The sequence below is a fragment of the Natrix helvetica genome (assembly GCF_964273705.1).
Source record: "Natrix helvetica genome assembly, chromosome: 1".
Classification (NCBI taxonomy): Eukaryota; Metazoa; Chordata; class Lepidosauria; order Squamata; family Natricidae; genus Natrix; species Natrix helvetica.
Window position 1 is genome coordinate 315,814,373 of NC_138548.1, and position 21,357 is coordinate 315,835,729.

General features: G+C 41.2%; 2 protein-coding genes across 3 annotated transcripts in view; one reads left to right on the forward strand and one right to left on the reverse strand.

The window, feature by feature from the left end:
* Nucleotides 1-2,028, forward strand: part of CFAP100 (cilia and flagella associated protein 100) — a 25,623-nt gene extending 23,595 nt beyond the window's left edge. For both annotated transcript variants that reach the window (XM_081939712.1, XM_081939711.1), the window contains exon 17: nt 1,102-2,028. In XM_081939712.1, coding sequence (XP_081795838.1) covers nt 1,102-1,215 — 114 coding nt within the window. In that variant the 3' untranslated portion in view covers nt 1,216-2,028. The remainder of the gene's footprint in view (nt 1-1,101) is intronic.
* On the reverse strand, nt 1,598-20,274 carry ZXDC (ZXD family zinc finger C). The gene is made up of 10 exons (XM_081939710.1): nt 18,510-20,274; nt 14,825-14,977; nt 14,484-14,562; nt 14,057-14,187; nt 13,097-13,267; nt 10,756-11,441; nt 9,600-9,684; nt 7,007-7,161; nt 4,448-4,549; nt 1,598-4,109 (listed from the first exon to the last, which is right to left on the reverse strand). The coding sequence occupies exons 1-10, from the start codon at nt 19,681-19,683 to the stop codon at nt 4,023-4,025; spliced, it is 2,823 nt and encodes a 940-aa protein (XP_081795836.1). The 5' UTR covers nt 19,684-20,274; the 3' UTR covers nt 1,598-4,022.
* Between the last annotated feature and the right edge of the window lie 1,083 nt (nt 20,275-21,357).

The following is a 21,357-nucleotide window of genomic DNA, read 5'->3' on the forward strand; positions in this document are numbered from 1 at the left end:
AAGTTTCATTACCCAAACTAGGTAACATCATCACTAACACTGATGATACTACTGTGTTTCCCCGAAAATAAGACAGGGTCTTATTTTCTTTTGATCCCCGAAATAAGCACTTGGCATTATTTTCAGGGAGGTCTTATTATGTTGGAGGTGCAGGAGGTGGTGAGCATGATCACCTTATGGCTGCTGCTGTGATGCAATATTTTTGGGAAGGGCTTATTTTAGCACATGTGCTCAAAAGCCCGATTGGGGCTTATCGTCCGGGGAGGTCTTATTTTCGGGAAATCTCAAGTACCTAGTTTGGGTAATGAAATGTCTGCAAGAAAACAAGGAAGCTCAGAGAACACCAAGAGCCCATGTCTACACATGAACAAGGATAAGGTCTGACTGGATTCAGTATCTACATTTCTTCCTTGTTTCTAAGACTACATCTTGCAAGTCCAAAGAATTTTTTGGTTAGTGGTATTTCTTGCTACAAAGTAAAAACCTAGCTCAGGCTTTGTCCTTTCTACAGTTTACTATCACAAATAGTAAGGATAACTATCATTATGACAACTTATAATAAGAGCTTTAGTGGTGCAGACTATCTCGTCTTACCACCAAGACTTCAATCCTGACTAGCTCAAGGTTGACTCAGCCTTCCATCCTTCATCAGTAAAATAAAGACCCAGATTGGTGGGGGCAAGATTGAGTTGAGGAAGTTGCTCATGTTCTGAATCACTGGGATTGACCGCAATGGACTAAAAGAAAACCAATCCTATAAATGGGGACGATCTTAAAACAGAGATGGCCGAGTGGAAGAAAATAAAAATTGGAATAGTAATTCAGCCGCTTTTAAAGTAAGTATTGAATATTCCTTGCTGGAAGAAGCAATATTTCTTTCTGTTATATTCATATTGCATGAAATAATGACCGAAGGGAAGAAGCATAGTGAGAAACCTCTTTGTGGAAGGAAGAAATAAAACTGCTCAGGAAAAAAATGTGGTCAGGAGAAGTTGGGCCTGCTTTTACTGATGTATGCTCAGTGCAAAATGAATTTATTCACATTATTTCAGTATAAAATGTGCAGAGTTGTTCTTAAGTGTCCCTCTGATCATATTTTAGACTGGCAGAAGATTAATTTTTCGTTCTGAGCCTCCCGCTCTCAAGGAGAAAGAAGATCAGGATCAGGGGCTGATCGATAAAGAAAAAGAAGAGCTGCTCTATTACTTTACTTAGCAGTCGAAAGGTGCAAGACATTATGAAGCATACAGCAAATGACAAACTAACAAGAAAATGTTTCAACAGATACTCTGTAAATTTGGGGAGAAAGCTACTCTATCCTAAGTATAGTGACATACAGTAGATCAAAATGTTTCAAATTTTTCATAGTTGTAAAATCTTTTTTTTTGGGGGGGGGGGAGCTCAATAAATTAACTTAGTGATAGAAAATATCTACCAAAGTGATCAAAGATCACAGACTAATCTAAAGTCTTGCAGCTAGGAAAATAGATATACCAGTGATAAGTAAAAATTTCTTTTTTAAAAATTCAATCTTCAATATCAGATTCATTTTTTGTAATTAAGTAGATTGTATGGACATAACAAAAATAAAGTTGAAATGAAGAAACTGGGACATTAATTAATTTTATTAGTCCTTTTAACTCCGTGATTATAAATATCCATTGCCAGCAATGGACTTTGCCAGAATAAATCTAATGCTTGTTCTCAAGCCATTAGGAATTTACAATGTGTTAAAACTGAGTATATAAACTTCATGAGAGAACACATTTGTCTGTCCACAGAAGCAATTACTTATTCTTCAATAAGCAAGACTCCGTAAAGCAGAAGCACCACAACAAATGGATACAATTCACATTCTTACCAAGTTAGGGATCCTCTTTGGGTTAAAAAGAACTGAGTAATCTGCCCCATACATGCTTTGAAGAAAATGTAGGCCACACCTACTGTGGAAACAGTAGTGTTTTTTTTACTCAAAGAAAAGGTATGAGGAATGAACAGGCTTCTTAAGGCCCACCTATTTAATCTAAATCTACCTTTGTGTCTTTATAACAGTCAGATATGCTTGCATTCCAATTTATAGAGGATCACTATCACAGTAAGTGTATGAACTATTCCACTGAGTTTTTGAGGTGACAATTGTTTAGGGCAAAATGCCCCCATTTCTCTTTAAAACTGAACCTTGGTGATAAGAAAGAAAAGATCTTTAAAAATAAGCAATTTCTTCACTTTTTCACCGAGTGGTTTCATATCAGAAATAAAAACAATTTGTTTTGATAATGTAAATGTATAGTAATAGGTCACGATAGGTAAACGTTTTATAGTCAATGAAAAATTACCCACTCAAGATTTTTTTTTCTAAAAAACATCCACAAATGAAATTGAATTAATGTAATCTGTATAAAATGCTTCTAAACTACATTCTTCTGAAAATGAAGTTCAAAAGGCACAGGCATCAATTAGTATATTTCTATTTATGGGTAAACCTTCTTAATTTGGAATAATCTATTATGAATAATCCAAGACAGAAATTATCCATGGTTCATTAAACACAGTAGAAAATAGTATTTCCAAAGCCATTCCAGACATTAATATCTTCCTAGTGTATAGTATGAAGGGACACCAACCTCAAAAACCTCTCTTCAGATTTCAACAGCTCTAGGAAATATATTTCCTACGGCTCCTGACTTACAAAGCATAGGTGCCCACATGACGCACAGTAACATTTTAAGGACCAGAGAAGGCTGTTGATCAGTCCTCCTCTTTGTCAGTGCTGCTAGAGATGTTGCAGAGGTAATAGGGCAAGGCTACTTTTACTTAAGCATGAGTTCCAAGGATACAAATTTAGAATGTGATGGAAGAAGGGTCAATTTAGAGATATTTGTTGCTCGCTCCTCATATATTCAAAACAATTAACCTTTAATTTTCCTAACTGTAAATAAATAAGCAAAATGTCAAAGTGTTCCTTTGTAGGACATCTTTGTATAAAAAACAACAATGCTCACACAACTTTTTAACTAAGTCATTCATATGTATAATTTTAATGCCATGTGGCATATCATGAATAAAATCTTTTAAGTTCCAGACTTAATTTTTTTTGTAAAACACTGACATTTCTCTGCTTAGCTGATTTCTTAGTATTTTTCTTAAAAGTCCTCATGAATTAATTCTATAATCTATAATAAAAGATAGGTGTTTTAAAAACATATATATTTAAAGATGTTACTTTTATATACTACTGATACTAGCTGGAAGCTCTTTCTTCAGCCAGATAGTCTGTATGTAAATAATAAACAGACCATCATTTCAACATTAATTTGGGAGTAAATTCTACTGAAATCAGAAAAACCTACTTTGGCCAAAAATGCACCATGATAGGTATATGTAATAAAAGTGGATTTGTACAAATTGGCAATACTGTTTATATTACTGTAAACATAACCAAAGTGATAAGAAATAACATGTGCTAGGCAGTTTTCTCAAGTTCAGTGTAAAATGCTAAATTAGAGATAGCAAGAGCAAAAAATCATATTGCTCTACTAATTCAACCTTTACTATCCCTGAGTATGGTACTATTCTAATGCTCTTACCTCTTTAAAATGTCAGTTTGCAAAAATAAATTGGTTTTCCTGCTTATTTCTTCATTTTAACCCAAAATTTAATTAGGGATTCATTTCAAGAAAAAAGTGCTAAGCTTAATTGTTATGTACTATTTTGAGAATCATTATTAATTCTTAATTATTCTTAAAATCACTGTGGGATATCACCATTGCACTAATGCAGGACTCTTAATTCTGCCATATGTACCTTTTCCTGACTTTAAGACAGAACATACCAAGATCTCCAATTGCCTTATCAAATAAAATTTACTGAACAAGATTTTTGTTGCAGGATAACCATCAAGTATCCCAGCACTGGTAACCATGCTTCCATTGTTCACTTTTTCCTTTAAAAGCAGGAACAGACTCTTTTTTCTCAGGATGCTTCTGTGTCTGAATGTTCTAATGCTTCTGTCTCCAACACAATCATTCCAGGTCTTGTAGATTAATGGTGCTTCCTGTAAACTGGGAATTATCAGAATTGGCATCTTCTTCCGCAGAATTGTGTGGCTCCTGTTTAAAGCAAGATGTTAAGAAAGGTTCAGATTTTCACAATTTGCAATTGATTAATTACACTCTTTAGATTACACAAACACTGCAGTCTTCAAAATCTATTGATGTTGTTTATAGGAATAAACTACCCAAATTTCTCAACAGGTAAAACTCTCACTAAAAAGCCTGCAACATATGTTTCTATTATTTTCTCCTTTACCTTAAACTACCAAATTTAAAAGGCACAACCAAACACAGAAGGAACCTTATTGTAAACCTAAAGTAGTGGTTAATTTTATTATAATGAAATCAGCTGAAGCTGCATTTTATCCAATTTTGAAACTGAAAAAAAATTGTACCTGAAGAATATGAACAGGTAAATCTACTGTCAACTGAGAGTGTGAAGAGGAAGATTGAGAACTGAGCTGGAAAGGTAGATCTCCTTCTCCTGGAGAATCATCCTAGCAACAAAGGAGTCAAAATGAGTTTCTAACTACAAACAGTATTCTCTTGATGACGCATTCCAACCACCAACTGGTCATTCTTTACAAACATGTGGATGTGCTTAGAAGCAGTTAACATATACATATTTACAGTAACAAAACACTTTAATAATTTCAGTTAGGAGCTCCCCACACTTTCACTTTGCAACTCAATTTATATCATCAACACTGACTTAATACACACACATTAACCAATAAATTCTATTGCAATCAACTTCTTTCAGAAGACATACATTTTCAGTGTTAAATATTTTGCTAAAAGAAGACCATTCCATCTTTGTTTGCAGAATAAGCATATATATAATCACCTTGACTTTAATGTTGTCCATTTGGTGATACCCATCCATGATGTCATAGCTAAGATTGCCAGAAGAAAAAAGGAACTGCAGAACCAGTTTGGTGTAACTGTGATGATTAAAGTGATGGCCTACAAACCACAGTTCTAGGCCTGCCTTAGGCATGAATACCAGCTAGGTAACTTTGGGCCAGTTACTCTCTCACAACCAAACCATCTCTCAGGGTTGTTGATGTTGTGGCAAAATAAGAGTTGTTCCAAGAAATGCTCCCTCTATAGCCGTGATGGCGAACCTATGGCACGCCTGTCACTTCCGGTTTGCTCGGAGGGTGGTTTTAAGCGCTCTGAAGGCTTCAGGGAAGCCTCCGGACAGTCCCTGAAGCCTCCGGAGGGTCGGGGGAGGCTCTTTTCGCCCTCCCCAGGCTCCTATAAAGCCCCTGGAGTCTGGGGAGGGCAAAAAAAAATGTAAAAATGGGGGGGGTGTCGCGCATTGTGCGCGCATGCGCACTGGGGGGGGTGTCGCGCATTGCATTATGGGTGCGGCACGGCCGCACTCTACCCCCCTGCGCTCCCCCCACTTGTGGCACACGAGCCAAAAAAGGTTCGCCCTCACTGCTCTATAGCATTTTTTTTCTATTGCAAGTAGTCCTCACTTAATAGTCACAATTGAAACCAGTAACTCTGTCACTAAGTGACATGGTTCTTAAGCAAAACATTATGTGACTGTGACTTGTGATTTTACTACTGGCTTCTCTGTTGATTCTGGTTCTCTAAAGCTGTTTGTGAATCAACCTGAACTTATATCTGGGGGATGTTGGTCATAAGTGCAAGTGTCAACTCTCCGTGTTGACCTCTCATAAAGTTACTTTTTCAGTGCTTTTGTAACTTCGAACATCACTAAACAGAGCAGTTGTTAAGCAAGGACCAACCATATTCCAAACATTATCTTAATTTCAACTTTTGCTTTCTAGGCAGTTCCTATAATCTATATCAGGGGTCGGCAACCTTAAACCCTCAGTCACAAAGGTCCTAAACGGAAGCCCTCCATTCAATTCTGGAGCCGACCAGAAGTCCAGTTCCCCACCACAAAGTCTCCTCCTAGTATGGTGTCCGTTTTCCTCTGCTGTCCAGAAGTCCAGTTCCCCCACTATAGAGTCTCCTCCTAGAGTGGCATACTTTTTCCTCTACCTGTCCTAACTGAAAGCCCTATCAATTGTGGAGCCGACTGGCGACAGGGAGCCGCAGCAGCAGGATGAAAGAGCCACATGCGGCTCCAGAGCCACGGGTTGCTGACCTCTGATCTATATGATGTTAATAAGGTGCTACAAGTTCCTCATAGGTTCCTCTGCAACTGAAGACTTAAGATCATTGTGATATTGATTGGCTTGCTTTGGTTTTGAATTTGTATCATTCTGCTGTTTGGGAACTTTGAACCCTTTGACACCCATATATTAGCAACGCCAGTGCTCAATTTCCTCTATGATTTTTCTTCTCTGAATAGGAAATGCTTCTCTAATGTGAAGTAACTCATTCCAGTCCATTTAAGTTTGCCGGTTCCTATAATGTCAATACTGAATCTCAAAATTTCTAATCTGACATGAAATATATCTTGGTTCATAGTTCTAACATTCCATCTACCAGTAGTACCTTTATTGCTGCAGCAGTGTACTAGGAAAATTTTTAGTAGCACGTCTCCTTTTTCACAGGTAGAGAAATAGCCACTTAGTTGAGGAGCCCAAAATTGCACTTGAATTCATTTCCCCCCTTTCCCTGACTTTATCAACTGCCAAATATATCTTTTTACATTTCTGTTATTTATTACCAGCATTTTTCAAAGAAATAATAATTGCAAATATTTATTTATGAAGCAAAAGGAAGGCAAAACTGATATATGTGATTAAAAAAATCAAGATGGAAATTTTAGACATGTGATTAAGAAATATCATTGGAAATTTAAACTTTGCAATTATTTTCTAAGCAGAATTTGGGTTTGCTGCACCAAATCATAACATACTTGCTCTAACTAGCTATCTCCACCAACATATTGTATCACAAATCACAATTACATGTTCTTGGGGGGAAAAAGATTATTTTCTGTCAGTTAAATTGCCAATTGTTACCTGAAGCAATTGAATTTGAACAAACTGTGTGCCAGCCGAAGAATCTCTTACTGTTAGATTTCCATTAGGCAAAATACTGTTGCATAACCGATTTCCATGACTAAAACAGTTAACTTTATCATTTTTGCTTTTTCTTATAGCAGAATCAGTTGTGTCTGAAATAAAGAGGTGGCATTTGTAAATAAAAAGCTGCATTCTGAAGTAAGTTTCATTACATAGCTGAAAATATTTCTCTGAGCAACTTTGAATGCAAGATATGTTCTTACCATGTATGGAGCAGATTATTTAAGCACTATTATTAGGCGTATTAATAGTTGGGGCTGCATACAAATTGTTCACAAAAAGAGGAGAAAGGGCAATTTCCACACCTATTCAATCCATGCAGAGGTGGGCATCACATACTGTAACAACCGGTTCACCCAGCACCGGAAATGTGAGTGTGCACAAATGCATGCAGCATCAAAAGACGTGGCAATTCGCTCGCATGCGCCTTCTGCCCATGGGTGCAGCATTAAAAAACACGGCAATTCACTTACATGTGCCTTCCGCACATGTGTGCGTCAAAAACACAGCGATATAAGATGGGATTGTGCCCGGGAGGTCGCAACTACCGGTTCAACCGGCAGCAGCCCACCACTGATTCCATGGTTAACTTTCATCTTCTACAAAATTATTCCTAAGAGTTGGCAGGTCTTTCAGAATAGGAGGAAAGATTATACATACTCTTATATATTCACTTGCCTTGGAAAGGAAGAATTATAAAAATTACCTAATCTAAAAATGCAAACAGTGCTGTTTCTGTCCTGTATCAAGACCTGAAACCTGACTAAAAAGGGCCAGATAATCAATTTCAACCAACATCTTCTGGAATTGAAACTCCACCATCTTCTAAACCACCTTCCTTAAAAAGGGAAGGTGGAAGATTGGATGAAAACTGTCTACAAGGGTGGGGTCCAGTAATAGCCAATCCAGCACACCATGATGTTTTCAGGTGTTTGGGCTGGTGAAATTCCATACTCAGTGCAAATGGCCTTGAAGATGGCAGTGTGCCAGCACAAACCAGCTTCCAAACCACTCTGCTCTTCCTCAACTGTCAATCCCCCCTCCCTATTTCCCATAATACAGCTTTATTTCCCATGTGTTTCCCCCTCTCTTCCCCAACTGATGACAGAATGCCAGCTCCTTTTCAGCTCCATCAAGTTTTCCGTGAACCACAGGGAGCAACAGGCCAAGACAGTTCTAATGGGCACAGTCCTATACAAGGCTATGGCCACCTCCCTATTCAAGTAGCTGCCAGAGCATCCATAGGACTGTGCAGGTCATCAAGTATTATCCTCAGCTCCTTGTAATTGCCATAAAGAAGACTGGAAGTGGCTCTTTAACTTTCTTTTTCCTTTGCTCGTCTGTACTGTTTCTATCATTTTTTCTACCTTATTTCCTTTTCTCTTGTTTTTTTCTTTTAATTACATAAAAACTCTTGATAAAATTATAGACACGTATATAGAGGGAGAGAGAATATGAATTGTTCTGAGCAAGAATTCTAAATACTGTAGCCTACAGCACTCCCAACCCAAAAAACCACCCTGTAAATAGTGGTTCAATATGTATTTCAGCAAGCGGTTTGTTGTGCTTGGATGTGTTCAACGGTGCTTTTCAGAGGTCTGGTGGGTACTTGGTGCCTATAGGTAATGTGTGCTAATCAAGAGTTGCTTCATTTAATTTCAAGGCTCTAGTACAGTGATGGCGAACCTATGGCACGCGTGCCACAGGTGGCACACGGAGCCATTTGTCAGGGCACGTGAGGCCCTGCCCTGTCAGCTGGCCAGCGCACATGCCCGTCCTGGCCAGCTGAGTTCACCCTTTTTTAAAGCCATTTTCGCCCTCCTCAGGCTCCAGAGGCTTTATAGGAGCCTGGGGAGGGCGAAAAAAGCATGTAAAAATGGGAGGGGGAGCGCCTGTAGTGCGCGCATGCGCACTGGGGTCGCAGATTGCATTATGGGTGTGGCACACCCACACACAACCCCCCTGCGCTTCCCCCACTTATGGCACGCAAGCCAAAAAAGGTTCGCCATCGCTGCTTTAGTATATATTTATATGCTGCAGATGAAATGTATCTCACAAAACTAAAAAATGTCTGTACAGCCAAATTAAATGTTTCAAAAGGAGCGTCAAAATTGGGATAGCTGTCAGGCATCTGAAGGTTTGATATTTTTTAATAAATGCAGATTTAGATCATATTGCAAAATTTAAGTTATAATAGTCACACTATTTAACCTGGCCAGGGGGTGGAGGGGGGGTTTGAGTCCTAGCAACAGCCTGGATAATTTCCTGCAGTTTTCTTGGCAAGATCTTTTGGAAGTGGTTTGCTATTTGCCTCCTTTTAGGGCTGAGAAAGAATGACTGGCACAAAGTCACCCAGCTAGCTGTGCGCGTAAGGCAGAACTGGAACTTATGGTCTCCTGGTTTTTAGCCTGATGCCTGCACCACTACAGCAAACTGATTCTCTATTCAACTTAGGGTTCTAAATGTAATGATACTATCCTTAGATCCAGTTTGATGTATACACAACATACTGTGCTGAAATAATACTCACCTATGTCATTCCCATTTCCCTTTTGTTTTCTTTTTTTGGCAAGCTGAATAGCTCGATAATCTGTTCTTGCAGACCCACCACTCTCCTGATGAGATAAAAGGGTTTGTTCACATCACTAAATCCAAGTAGTTAGATATGCAGCTTCCCATTATGAATTCCATTTCCCCCCAATAACGTGTATTAATCCCTAACAGCTTCCTTGCTTATATTGAATTCTGTGTAGCATCATTCTGGTTAAGTCCATAGGAAAGGAGTCCCTGCTTATTTTACTCTGCTAGATGTTGCTGACTACAGGGGCAGTGCTCATCTTTGTTTCAAGGCAGTTGATCCAGCACTGTCTATGTTTCCGCAGACATGTGGCCAGCATGATGTCGCAGAGCATTGTTTCCTCCCTACCAAAGTGGGACCTATTTATCTACTTGCTTTTGCATGCTTTTGAACTGATAGGTGGGTAGGAGCTAGGCGGAGATGTTGCATGATGCTGGGGTTTCAAACCCAGGTTGTCGGCTTTCCAGCTGACAAGCCCAGCATATTAACATCTGACCCACTGCAACGCACCATCTATGGTTAAGTCCATAGACAAAATAAATTTCCTTTCCTTTTGCAAAACACCAAAATCTGCTGATATAAAACCCTGCAGAACAGATTATTTTTCTGAGGGGGCTGCAGAAAAAAGAGACATTCTACTGCACAAGCTATCTTTGCATGCAGTCCTGTAATATGCCAGTATGTATTTTAATAAGTCATGCAGCCAAAGACATATTTCAATAGTATGAGGGAGAAAATGTCTTTTTCTAGAAGTGTGGCATATAGTATACTTTTTTGTCACTCAGTCCCAAAGCACTACCTAGAGTTTTAAATATTCACAACGGTTTGAGGAGGAAGTAACAAATAAAACAAAATTTTGGTTCTAAGCGCCTGCTATGAAAAAGACTATCCTCTTTCACTTAATATGACACGCAACATGTAACAGTATTGAATCCTTTTCACAGGCAGAAACAATTTATGCCACTTACATTATACAAAATGTATGGTGACTTCACTCGGGGCAGACATTCCATAAACTTTTTTGATCTGGTAGAGAATGACACACAATGACAATATCCTCAAAACCAAGATACTAATAAAAATTAGTTACTTAAGAGTTATTGCATACCGGAATAGAGCTGCCAGTCACCGTGCTTAGATCAGTTTCTTTTTGTGCACTGTAACTTCCTGAAGGGTTGGAGAAGACATACTGAGTGACCACTTTGCTGCCTTCTTGTTGCTCCACAACGTCCAGGCTAGGAAGCAAAGTTTGCTCTGCTTTATTTGGAGCTAATAATTCAGCTGTATTGTTTCCACCAAGGCTGCTGGAAGGGGATAAAGTGGCCGTGTCTACTGACAAGTTATTGCTAGAAGTCAAACCATGCAAGTCTTGACTGGAACTTCTTGCTGACAAAGATGCTAATGAGCCTAAGGCTTCTGCATTCACCGTCTGTACTTCATCCAAATTTAAAGTGCCTTGCTGTAAAACGGTGGTGGTGGTTCCCAATAAAAGAGAGCTATCCAGGCTGTGTGGAATGTCACTACTGGCCACCAAAATCAGTGGGTCAACTGTCTGAGCAAGGGAATTGCTGTTGACAGACAGACTGCCTCCAAGCGTGGAGCCTACTGAAGCGACATCTATAGTAAGAATTCCAGAGTTTATCAGAGCCATATCAGCTGACATTCCAGAGGAGTTCCCAGATACACTAGAAAAAAGGGACACCAGATCTACATTGCTGAGGTCACTTTGTCCTGAATTGGCAAGTTCGTTGCTAGGTGTGAGGGAACCAATGGTTTCCATCTGATTTAATAGATCTGAAACAAAACAAAACATGTTTGTAAGATTACCTAGTTAGCATGATAAGTATCATACAAATCTTGCCTCTTTCCTCTCTCTCCAATTTGGCTACATATCTTCATTCCAAGAATCTGTATCTTCCCTTTTCCAATCAAAACAGCCAACATTAGCCTCATTAAATTTGGAAGAAAACAGTACAGGTAGTCCTCAGCTTCCAATCCCAATTGAGCCCGAAATGTATGTTGTTAATTGAGCTTTGACCCATTTTATGACTTTTCTCATCATGTTTGTTAAGTGAATCATTGCAGTTCTTAAATTTGTAATACGGTTAAGTGAATATGGTTTTCCCATTGACTTTGCTTGTCAGAAGGTTGCAAAAGGAGATCACATTACTCTGGCATACTGCAACTTTCATAAATGTGAGTCAGTTGTCAAGAATCCACATGTAAATCATGTGACCATGGGAGACGCTGCAAGACATTAAGTGTGAAAATGGTCGTAAGTCACTTTTTTCAGTGTCGAGGACTACCTATAGTGCTAGAACTCAATGCTACTGTGCCATGGTAATGTAATTTTGTTAGGATTTCAGATAATCTCTACTTCTTGCTAGCACATATTCAGACCTCAATAACATGCTATGCATCCCTAACAAAATGGATGGTGCTACGTGTGACTTTCACACAGCTAGCAGTAAGTGCCAGCAGTATTTATAGAAGATGTGAAGGGAGGCATTATGGTGTAAGCTCTATCCTTAAGCATGAGTGTTATGATATCTCACTACATATAAAAGGGCAGATCTTTGCAGCATTATGGCAAAAGCCCCACCCCTCCTGTCTGTTGATTTTGCTATTATGTAAGACAGACAGAATTTAGGACAAAACGCAACAGTGTTTTTGACATTCTCAGCTTGCTAATCTTTGCTGAACCAAATAGAAAAGCAAGTCACATTGAATACTAGAATTTCTATATGAATTATTCAGAAGACATTTTCAATAATAAATAAGGTATCAACTGAGAAAACCTTTGAGCAATACCCCCCCAAAATGATGCTTTCACTGCTGACACTTAAGTGACCCATTTATTTTGCATTCAATTTTTATGTTTCTCCTAATATACCCACTTCTTACTCCCATTGAACAAAGTGGCATAATCACCTTTGCCCAAAGGTGCTTTTTCAAGAGGCAACTGGACTTTCTTGTTTTTCTTTGAAGACATTTTGCTTCTCATCCAAGAATCTTCTTCAGCTCTGACAGTATAGGAGAAATGGAAGGATTTATATTCCTTGCAGACATCTGCAAGGAATATAAATCCTTCCATTCCCCTCCATCACTCACTCCTCAGTTCTGAACAATCTGCTAAGCATTCTAAGCATTACTTATTACATTCAGCAAATAAATATTTATATCAACCATGTTGATATAAAATGTCTTGTAGCTCAAAATCATTCATTTTATTATATATGCTTTCTGTAAAAATCAATAGTAAACATTGTTTTTAATGTTTGTACATATTATCAAAAATCTACAAAATTACAAAACAGTTATATGGACCCAAATAATTAGCTTTTGAATGAAGAAATCTTTTTTTTTTTGCAAGATCTTTAGATATCACACATTCTATACATTATTCAAATCCACAGATAACTCAAGTCTTCTAAGGTCACAGATCATACCTGCGCTAAAGTTGTGTTGCTTGACCATATGTGTTTTCATACTATGCTTTGAATTGAATAATTTGCTACAACTGGATATGGGGCAACGCATCTTCAATGAGTCCACATCCTGAAGGTGTTTTTTGGAGTGAATATACAGACTACTACGTGCTGAGAACTTTGCACAACAACCTGAAATATACAACAACTGGATCATATGAATATAATATATACTTATAGATTTAAACCCTACTTAAAAAGTTTCCTATGAGATTGCAGGCAGCACAATTTCTCACAATCCTTTACTCTTAGGCCTCGGTGTTTTGATTCCCCAGATCTTTTCTTTTTCAATTTTCAATGATTTATAAAGCCTCAGACAGGTTACAAAGCTAAGAAACTGCTAAGGTGAAAAAGCCAGTTTGAATTGGTTGTATGCACTGTATGCACTGTCACATCCTTAGAGAGGAGGAGGAAAAAGGACAGAGCTAAGCAAAGAGCTATACTAAGAGCAATAGCTATACTGACCGCCTTTGAAAGGTGATCTTACAAATCTTAGAATAAAAGCTATGTGACACCAGCTTCAAAATCTTGTGAAAACCCTGCATGCAATTCAGAGCCAAATTAACTAAAACTACTGCACTATTCAACTATGGTTGCATTTATCAAGGCAGTGGAAGCTTTAAATATAATACAGAATTTAAATCCTACACCCACTCCAATTTTATTTTATTTTAACTTTTGAATTTTTATAATCCCTAAAAATAAAAAAGAAGTATTGAAGTTAAATAATTTTTAAGGGAACAGCATGCTTTTGGAAGAAACATTTATTTAGCTCCTTCACAATTATGTTGTAATTTGAAAGTATTTTCTTCCCTGTGATGGGATTCAGTAGCAAACCTTCTGTCTATATAATGTATAGTTTGGTCTTTTATACATACCATCAATCTATGCAAAAATAGAATCAAGTGTTTTGAGTAATACCTTCCACAGGGCATTCAAATGGTTTTGTACCAAGATGAGTTATACTATGGCCTTTCAAATGTTCTGCTCTTGTAAAAGATTTTCCACAACCTTCTACAGAGCATGTGAATCTCCTGTCATCTTCATGTTTCCTACAAGAGTAATTACATTGATGTTAACGTCAAGCACTTCATACACAGAACTGAGAAAATCATATATCAAAAGATTAAAGTCTGATAAGTTTGTAAACCCTATTATTAGACTTGACTCCAAAAATGTTTTAGCCAAGCAGACTGCTTCCACTCAACTTAAACAACGTCTATTTGTTTATTCAAGTTCATTTTCAATTACTGAACTTATAGCTTCTCTTAAACTGCAGGTTCTTTAAAATTTTGCATACAGTATGTGTATGGCAATGATTTTCAATATAATCAGTTGAAATATTTACCTTTTATGTCTTAATAGCTTAGACATACTGGTGAAGGACCAGCCACAGCCTTCAAAGTCACAAATGAAAGGTCTTTCTCCTGGGGGGAGGGGGGGAGAGGCATACAAAAATAGTGAATACAAAAACTAGCTCTTTCGTTTTCAATAAATCCTAATCTTATTAGCATATATATTAATTAGCTTCTCTACATTGATGATTTTATTAATCAAATTCTTTACAAGATACAATTACATCCTTGCCTATAAACAGATTATCAGTTTTTAAGAATAGCATCCATCCAATCAACATAATTGTTCTTTAAGCCAACCAAATGCAAACTTTAACAGTACCCTAGTTCACACCTGTGTGACTTCTCATGTGGATTTTCAGCCGGCAAGCTTTGTCATATTGCTTGTTACAGCCTGGGAAGGAGCAGGAAAACAATTCTTGTTCCCTGAAGTGGACTCGATTATGAGAAAATAATGCACTCACTGTTATGAAGGTCCTCTCACAGCCTGGAGAAAAAAGGAACAGTTAACCATGTTACGCAGGAAAGCAGAAACAAACAAAATAAGCAGCTTCGATGGCTCAAAACACTATGTTATAAATAAATAAAAACATAATTTTCAAAAGCAGTTTATTGCCAGGTTTATTGCCAGGCTGCTAAAAGCCAATATAGGAATGTTTTCATGTTCAATTTCTACAACTTCTTCCAGCTAATGGTTTTTGAAAATAGAATACTAGCAGATATATTCCATTCTACACACCTAAGTTACAACATAAGAATCTACTATTTGACTTCCATTCTACCACAGTATGGCCACCAAGGTATCTAGAAATATTGGAATCTGAGATCCAGCATTCTCAGAGGACTACAATGGAAAAGGATGCTTTCCCATTAGATGTTCCTCCCGACAACCTATATAACATTAAACTAGAAATTAGATTTGCCACAAAAATCCCAAAGAATAATAAATTCACATGCCATCTTAAAATCAGTGTACCACAATGGGAGCTATATTGGATTGAGGTTAAGGAGATCTAAATTCAAGGAAGAAAAAATGTGGTAAGTGTGTAGAGAGGTAATATATTTCTAAATATTCCCACTTACAATCAGAACAGGCACACCACATTTCACAAAACTGACTTTTTCCCTAAATGGTACTCTTATTATGAATTCAGCTATGGTAGTCCACAAAGCTTTTTAAAAAAATTCTGTAATAAATCATGTAATTATTTTAAACCGAGTATATTTTATTTAAAATTCTACTGAAAAAGGGATACTTTTCCATGTAAACACACATAGGACTGCATGTCTGTCAGCCCCTCTAGAAATTCAGAGAGGTATCAGTTCATACCAAAGGTCACAGAAACATTCATGAGTATTTTTATGATAACATGTTCAACATATAAACATACAAAATTCACACAAAGTAATACAATGGAGATTTTAGTATTGGGTAATTAGTTTGAGGCTGAAGCTATTATCATATAATACTTTGATGTGAATTACAGGCAGTGGTGGATTCCTATGGCGGCTTGGGTCGCTCGAACCGGCAGCAACCCAGGTCTGCCATGCCCCTGAACCAGTTTTCCTGGCAGCACCATAGGCACCGCCATCTTGTTTTTATAGTATTGTGCATATGAGTGCTGCGCGACCAAAAGCAAACCAGCAGTAGTGGCTGCTAGAACCCACCCGATTACAGAGTTGTTTTTTTTTTACTTTGTCCTTGGCACACATCTTTTTCTTTAGAGACCATGCAAATTTATAGTGACATGACCAATTCTCAAAGCTCCAGCCATTGCAGTCTTCCCGCAGTCATGTGGTCACAATTCAAGTGCTGAAGTGTCTGGCTTACGATTATGACATTGCAGCAAGCCATATTATGTGATCAACATTTGTGACCTTTCAATATGGAAGCTGGCAAGGAAGGTTGCAAATTGGCCTAGAGAGTTGCTCCAAATGCCTTTTCTCCTTGAGGGGCATGTTATGAAATACAAGAACCCAGGGATCTTATACTCTGCAGCACCTCATGCTTTAGTGCATGCCTGCCCATAGCACCCTCTGGCCAAAGTCTCTGTCACCCCTCCTATGCCTCCACTGGCCCTCCAATAGACCCTCCCAATTTAGCATGACTCCTGTGCACCCTCTCTACACTCCTGTGTTGGGGTTCCCATCCTTTCCTGCTTAAGCACTTGTGGGCCCTTGGGTTACAATGGCAACCAGAACTGCTGTCACTAAGCAATGCAATCACATGACATCGCTTAGCAATGGTCCAAACTGCAGTCATAACCCAAGGACTTCCTGCACTCAACTATGGATGTAACACTTTTAGGGATTTTTTTTAACCTCTCTTTTTATTTTCAATTCTTTAAAAAAATTTAAATAATAGAATGTGAAGGGAATGCCATTATGTGGTTTTGTTTTAAATTTTGGAATGTTTGTTATAAAGGGACGTTAAAACAACTATAGTCATACCGTGTTTCCCCGAAAATACGACAGGGTCTTATTTTCTTTTTACTTACAAAATATGGCCTTGGGATTATTATAGGAGAGGGCTTATTGTTTTGGGGTTGCCGGGCGGCTGCACCCTTGTGAACTGGCTCCCGAAGAGCCAGGAACAGCCTCAGGGGCGAAGCAGCCATGAGGTGACCAAGCTCACGAGCAACCGACCAGCAAACCCTCTCCAGCTGGGCAGAGCACCATTCACTGACCTAGGGGGTATCCCTAAGGCGCCAAGCCACATGGTGCTCTGCCTGCTCGCCAGCACCGCCGCACTCCAAGCATAACGTCTTCTCCGATTCCAAACTCCAAAACTCGGTTGCCGAGTCTTCCAGCAGTAGCCGCTCTAGGAGTGCGCTTTGCAGCCAGCCAACAATAGAGCGCACTCCTAGAGCGGCCGCTGCTGGATGACTTGGCAGCCGAGTTTTGGAGTTTGGAACTGGAGAAGACATTATGTTTGGAGCGCGGCAGCGGCTGCTGCTGCTGGAGGGAGAGCTGGGCCTGGATATGTTGAGGCTAGGAGGCATGCCTGCTGGGGATGGAACAGGCGCTCGCGCAATCCCCTTCTCCAGCCGGGCAGAGCTCCATGCACTGACCTAGGGGGGTATCCCTAATGTGCCAAGCCGCGGGAGCTGGGGAGTGGGCAGAGCACCACGTGGCTTAGCGCCTTAGGGATACCCCCTAGGTCAGTGAATGGTGCCATACCCGTCTGGAGAGGGGGTTTGCCAGGCAGGTGCTCATGAGCATGGTCACCTCATGGCTGCTTCGCCCCTGAGGCTGTGCCCCTGAGGCTGTGTACAGCTCTTCGGGAGCCAGTTCGCAAGGGAGCAGCCGCCTGGCAACTCCCCCCTCCGGCCAGGCAGAACACCACTCCCCAACCTAGCGGTATCCTGAAGGCGCCAAGCAATGTGAGCACCTCCCCCCCCCCCCCGGCTCCTGCTGCTTGGCACCTTCAGGATAGGGCTATGTCAGTGAGCGGTGCTCTGCCTGGCCGGAGGGGGGGGGGTTGTCCAGGGGGTTTATTTTCAGGGGCTTATATTTTTGCCCACGTAAAAAATGTGGCAAGGCTTTAGTTTCAGGACAGGTCCTATTTTCGGGGAAACACAGTATGAAGGATAAGGTATGATAGCAATATATAAAAATATATTTGATGTAAAATATGTATAACTTGATATGAATCATAGGTGATGACGGTGGAAGGGATGCAGAAAAGCTCTTTGTAACCAATTGACACACTTTCTACAATTTGTAATGGAAGATGATTTTAAGGTGTTTTGTTTGTGTTTATTCAAAAAATAAAAAAATATTAAAAAAGAATGTGAATTTAATATATTAATTATATTACCGCATTGAAATCTGCAACGATCCTGATTTGCTATTTTACAATGAAGCATCAATGAGTGTTTATATTTTCGATATCAATTGGAATACAAAGATTTTTAAGTAACTAGATTTAAAATCGCCCCCTTTCCCCCAGTTCACGATAGAAACGCCACATGCGGGCAGTTTGCCCAAACCAACCGGGTCCGGGTCGACCAGATTACCTGGATATTCGCAGCGGTAAGGCCGGTCTGGCTCCAGATGGCTCCGCCGCTGATGCGCCCCGAGCCGGGCGGCGCTGGGGAAGCGTTGCCCGCAAGCCTCGCACTTCAGCCTCGACTCTTCCTCGTGAACCCTGCCGTGAGCCCGGAGGTTGTAGATGGTGGTGAAGCGCTTCGTGCAACCCGGCGCGGAGCAGGCGAAGGGCCGCAGCTTGTCGTGGGAATGCAAGTGGCGTCGCAGTTTGTAGGCCGTGGCGAAAGCCCAGGAGCAGCCGGGAATCGGGCAGCTGAAGGGACGCGCCACCCGGCCTGCGACAGCCGAGGGAGCCGGAGTTCCGGCGGCTGTCGCTGCCTCTCCACCCTCCTGCGGGGCGCCGGTTGGGCTCCCGCAGCGCGCCGACAGTTGATGCAGCCGCAGGAGCTGCTTGCGGGAAAAGGTGTCGGCGCGGTGGGAGTCCGGCCGAGGAGAATACGACGCCGGAGCCCGCGAAGGTGCAGCCGGGGGCTGGGCGTCGTCGCTCGGCTGAGCCGGAGCGGGTGGCGGGGCTGCCGGCGCGGGCCCTCCGAAGCTGAGCGTCCCATTTTCGAAGCGCACCAGCAGGCTCTGGTTGTTGATGGTCAGCGTGCCCGAGAAAGAGGAATTCCCCTGGCCGCCGCCGCCACCCTCCTCTTGCGGCCCGCCGCCCTCCGAGAGCGGCGCCGAGGCCTGGCTTTCTCCGCTCGCCTCGCCGCCGGGCTTGTCCTCCCGCGGCCGCTGCGCCGGCGGGGAATCCTGAGAGGAGCCTCGCGAGGGGCTCCCGGAGGCTCCGCCCCGCACCAAGTTAAGCACCAGCAGCAAAGCGTCACTTTCCGGCGGCTGCCCGGGGCCTCCGGCTGGCGGGGATGAGGCGCCGCCCGAGTTAGTAGGTCCCGGCGGAGGCAGCGGAGGCGGCGGCAAGTGCTGATGCGGCTGCGGCGTCTCCGGCAGCTTCCCTTCGAGGAGCAGCAGCACTGGGAATGTCACGTCCAGGCCCCAAGCCGCCGCTGCCGCCGCCGCCGGGGAGTCACGAGACTGAGGAGGCCGGCGAACAGGCCCTGAGGGGGCAGCCCCGTCCTCCGCACCGGCGCCATGTTGTTGCTGGGTGGCGGGCTCGGGCTGGGCCGCCTCCGCGGCGGCAGGCAGCCCCTGCGTTTCCATCTTGGGGGTCCCTGTAGCAGCGGCTGAAACCGGAGCCGCGGGGCGGAGCCGCCCGAGCTATCGGAGAAACCCGGAGCGCGGAGTCTAGGAGAGGAGTCGATCCTGCGCGGCCGACTGTAAAACCAGGAAGTGGTGCAGTTCTGGCGTGAAACCGGAGAGTATAGCTCAGAAGTGGGGAGGAGGAGAAAGGTTCAAAGCATAGCTTAAAACTGAAGAAAGAAATCCCACTTTTCATGGGATTTTTATGCTCCTAAGTAAATGGGGATCTTGTAATCATTTATTACCGTAGATCTGTGGTTCCCAACCTTTTTTTGGCCATGCCCCACCTAAGCATCTCTAAAATCCTGATGCCTCCCTCCCGTGACATATACCGGTAATTCTTACTTTACTCAAAAAATGAACTCTACTCATGCGGAAGAAGCCCCCAAGGCCATTAACTTCGTTTAAACAAGGTTCGAATTGCCCCCATTAAAAATCAAATCGCCCCCTGTGGGGTGCGGGAACCACTGCCGTAGACAGTTTAACAGAGTTGGAAGGGATCTGGTAGGTCATCTAGCCCAACCCCACGCCAAGCAGGAGATCATAATCATTAAGCTATTAGAGCAATAATTAACATAAAATTTTTGTTAGATTCACTGGGCACCCCCTCAGTACTGTATATCTCTTATACTAAACAATAGGCCTCGTAAATAAAACTTTGATTTGTGCAAATGGTGTTTCCCCTTCGTTCCACTTCCGCCAGGATAGTGGAGCTCTCAGACCTTCGCCTGATAGGTCAACCTGCTGGGACTGTGAAATAATGTCGGAGAGCTCAGAGTTCTTGGTCCCTTGACCTCAGATGTTTCATTATTACTAAAACTTCCATCTAAAAATACCTTCCTAAATTTAATTTTGTATAAAGTGACTTTCCCTCATCACAGCCCTAATGCACCCTTTCTGTACGTTTGAAATTAATGTTTCCAAGCCAGCTATGACTTTCCAAAAGATTGGTGCTTGCTGGTGTTTGCTTTACCTCCAACAAAGCAGCTACCTGTGTGTCAGAATCATCCCTTTTATTCTGAAGTACAATAAATATTTTAATAGTGCTGGGCTGTTTTAAACTTAATGCTAATGCCTGTTTGTTTTTTTCTGTGACATAGTTTTCGGTGTATACTTTGTTTAGTGATGTTTAGTCTGATAGGTCCCTTTAGGGAGGTGAACTCTCTAAAAAAACCAGAAATAAAGAGTAACAGCTGTAGGAGAAAGAGGGGAAGCCAGGAGAGAGGATTTACCTCCCTGTAGCAGTTAGCAGAGTGGTTTCCAAACATGATGTGAATTCTTCAGTTTACCTGTCCAATTTAACATGTTGAGAAGGACAGGAAAACTGAAAAGGCTAAAAAGTTGGAGAAGAATAATTAGATAAGGAAACAATGAGTGTAATGTTGGGTGGAGATTGAAAAAAGGGTTGCTGGGATGTATGAGCTAAACTTATTTGCTTATCTATTTTACACCACGTTCATATGTAAACCGTTCAGTGTGGGGCACACAGTTCAAAATACAGAAGTATGGGAAAAACAGCAAGCTGGATTGTTAAGTAAGTAAGCTCCCCGTTAGGAGAGCGAGTGTGCAGAGAAACGTAATGAGAGTGGTATGGAAGAACACGCACAAACCAGCATACAGGGACACCAAATAGTA

Excerpts from the sequence above, each read along its gene's own strand:
- ZXDC (XM_081939710.1), bottom strand. The coding sequence starts at position 19,683 with ATGGAAACGCAGGGGCTGCCTGCCGCCGCGGAGGCGGCCCAGCCCGAG. Across the intron at positions 14,188-14,483 it reads AAGCTATTAAGACATAAAAG|GAAACATGAAGATGACAGGA; the intron begins GTAAATATTTCA and ends TTACTCTTGTAG. Across the intron at positions 7,162-9,599 it reads GGGAAATGGGAATGACATAG|ACACAACTGATTCTGCTATA; the intron begins GTGAGTATTATT and ends TCTTTATTTCAG.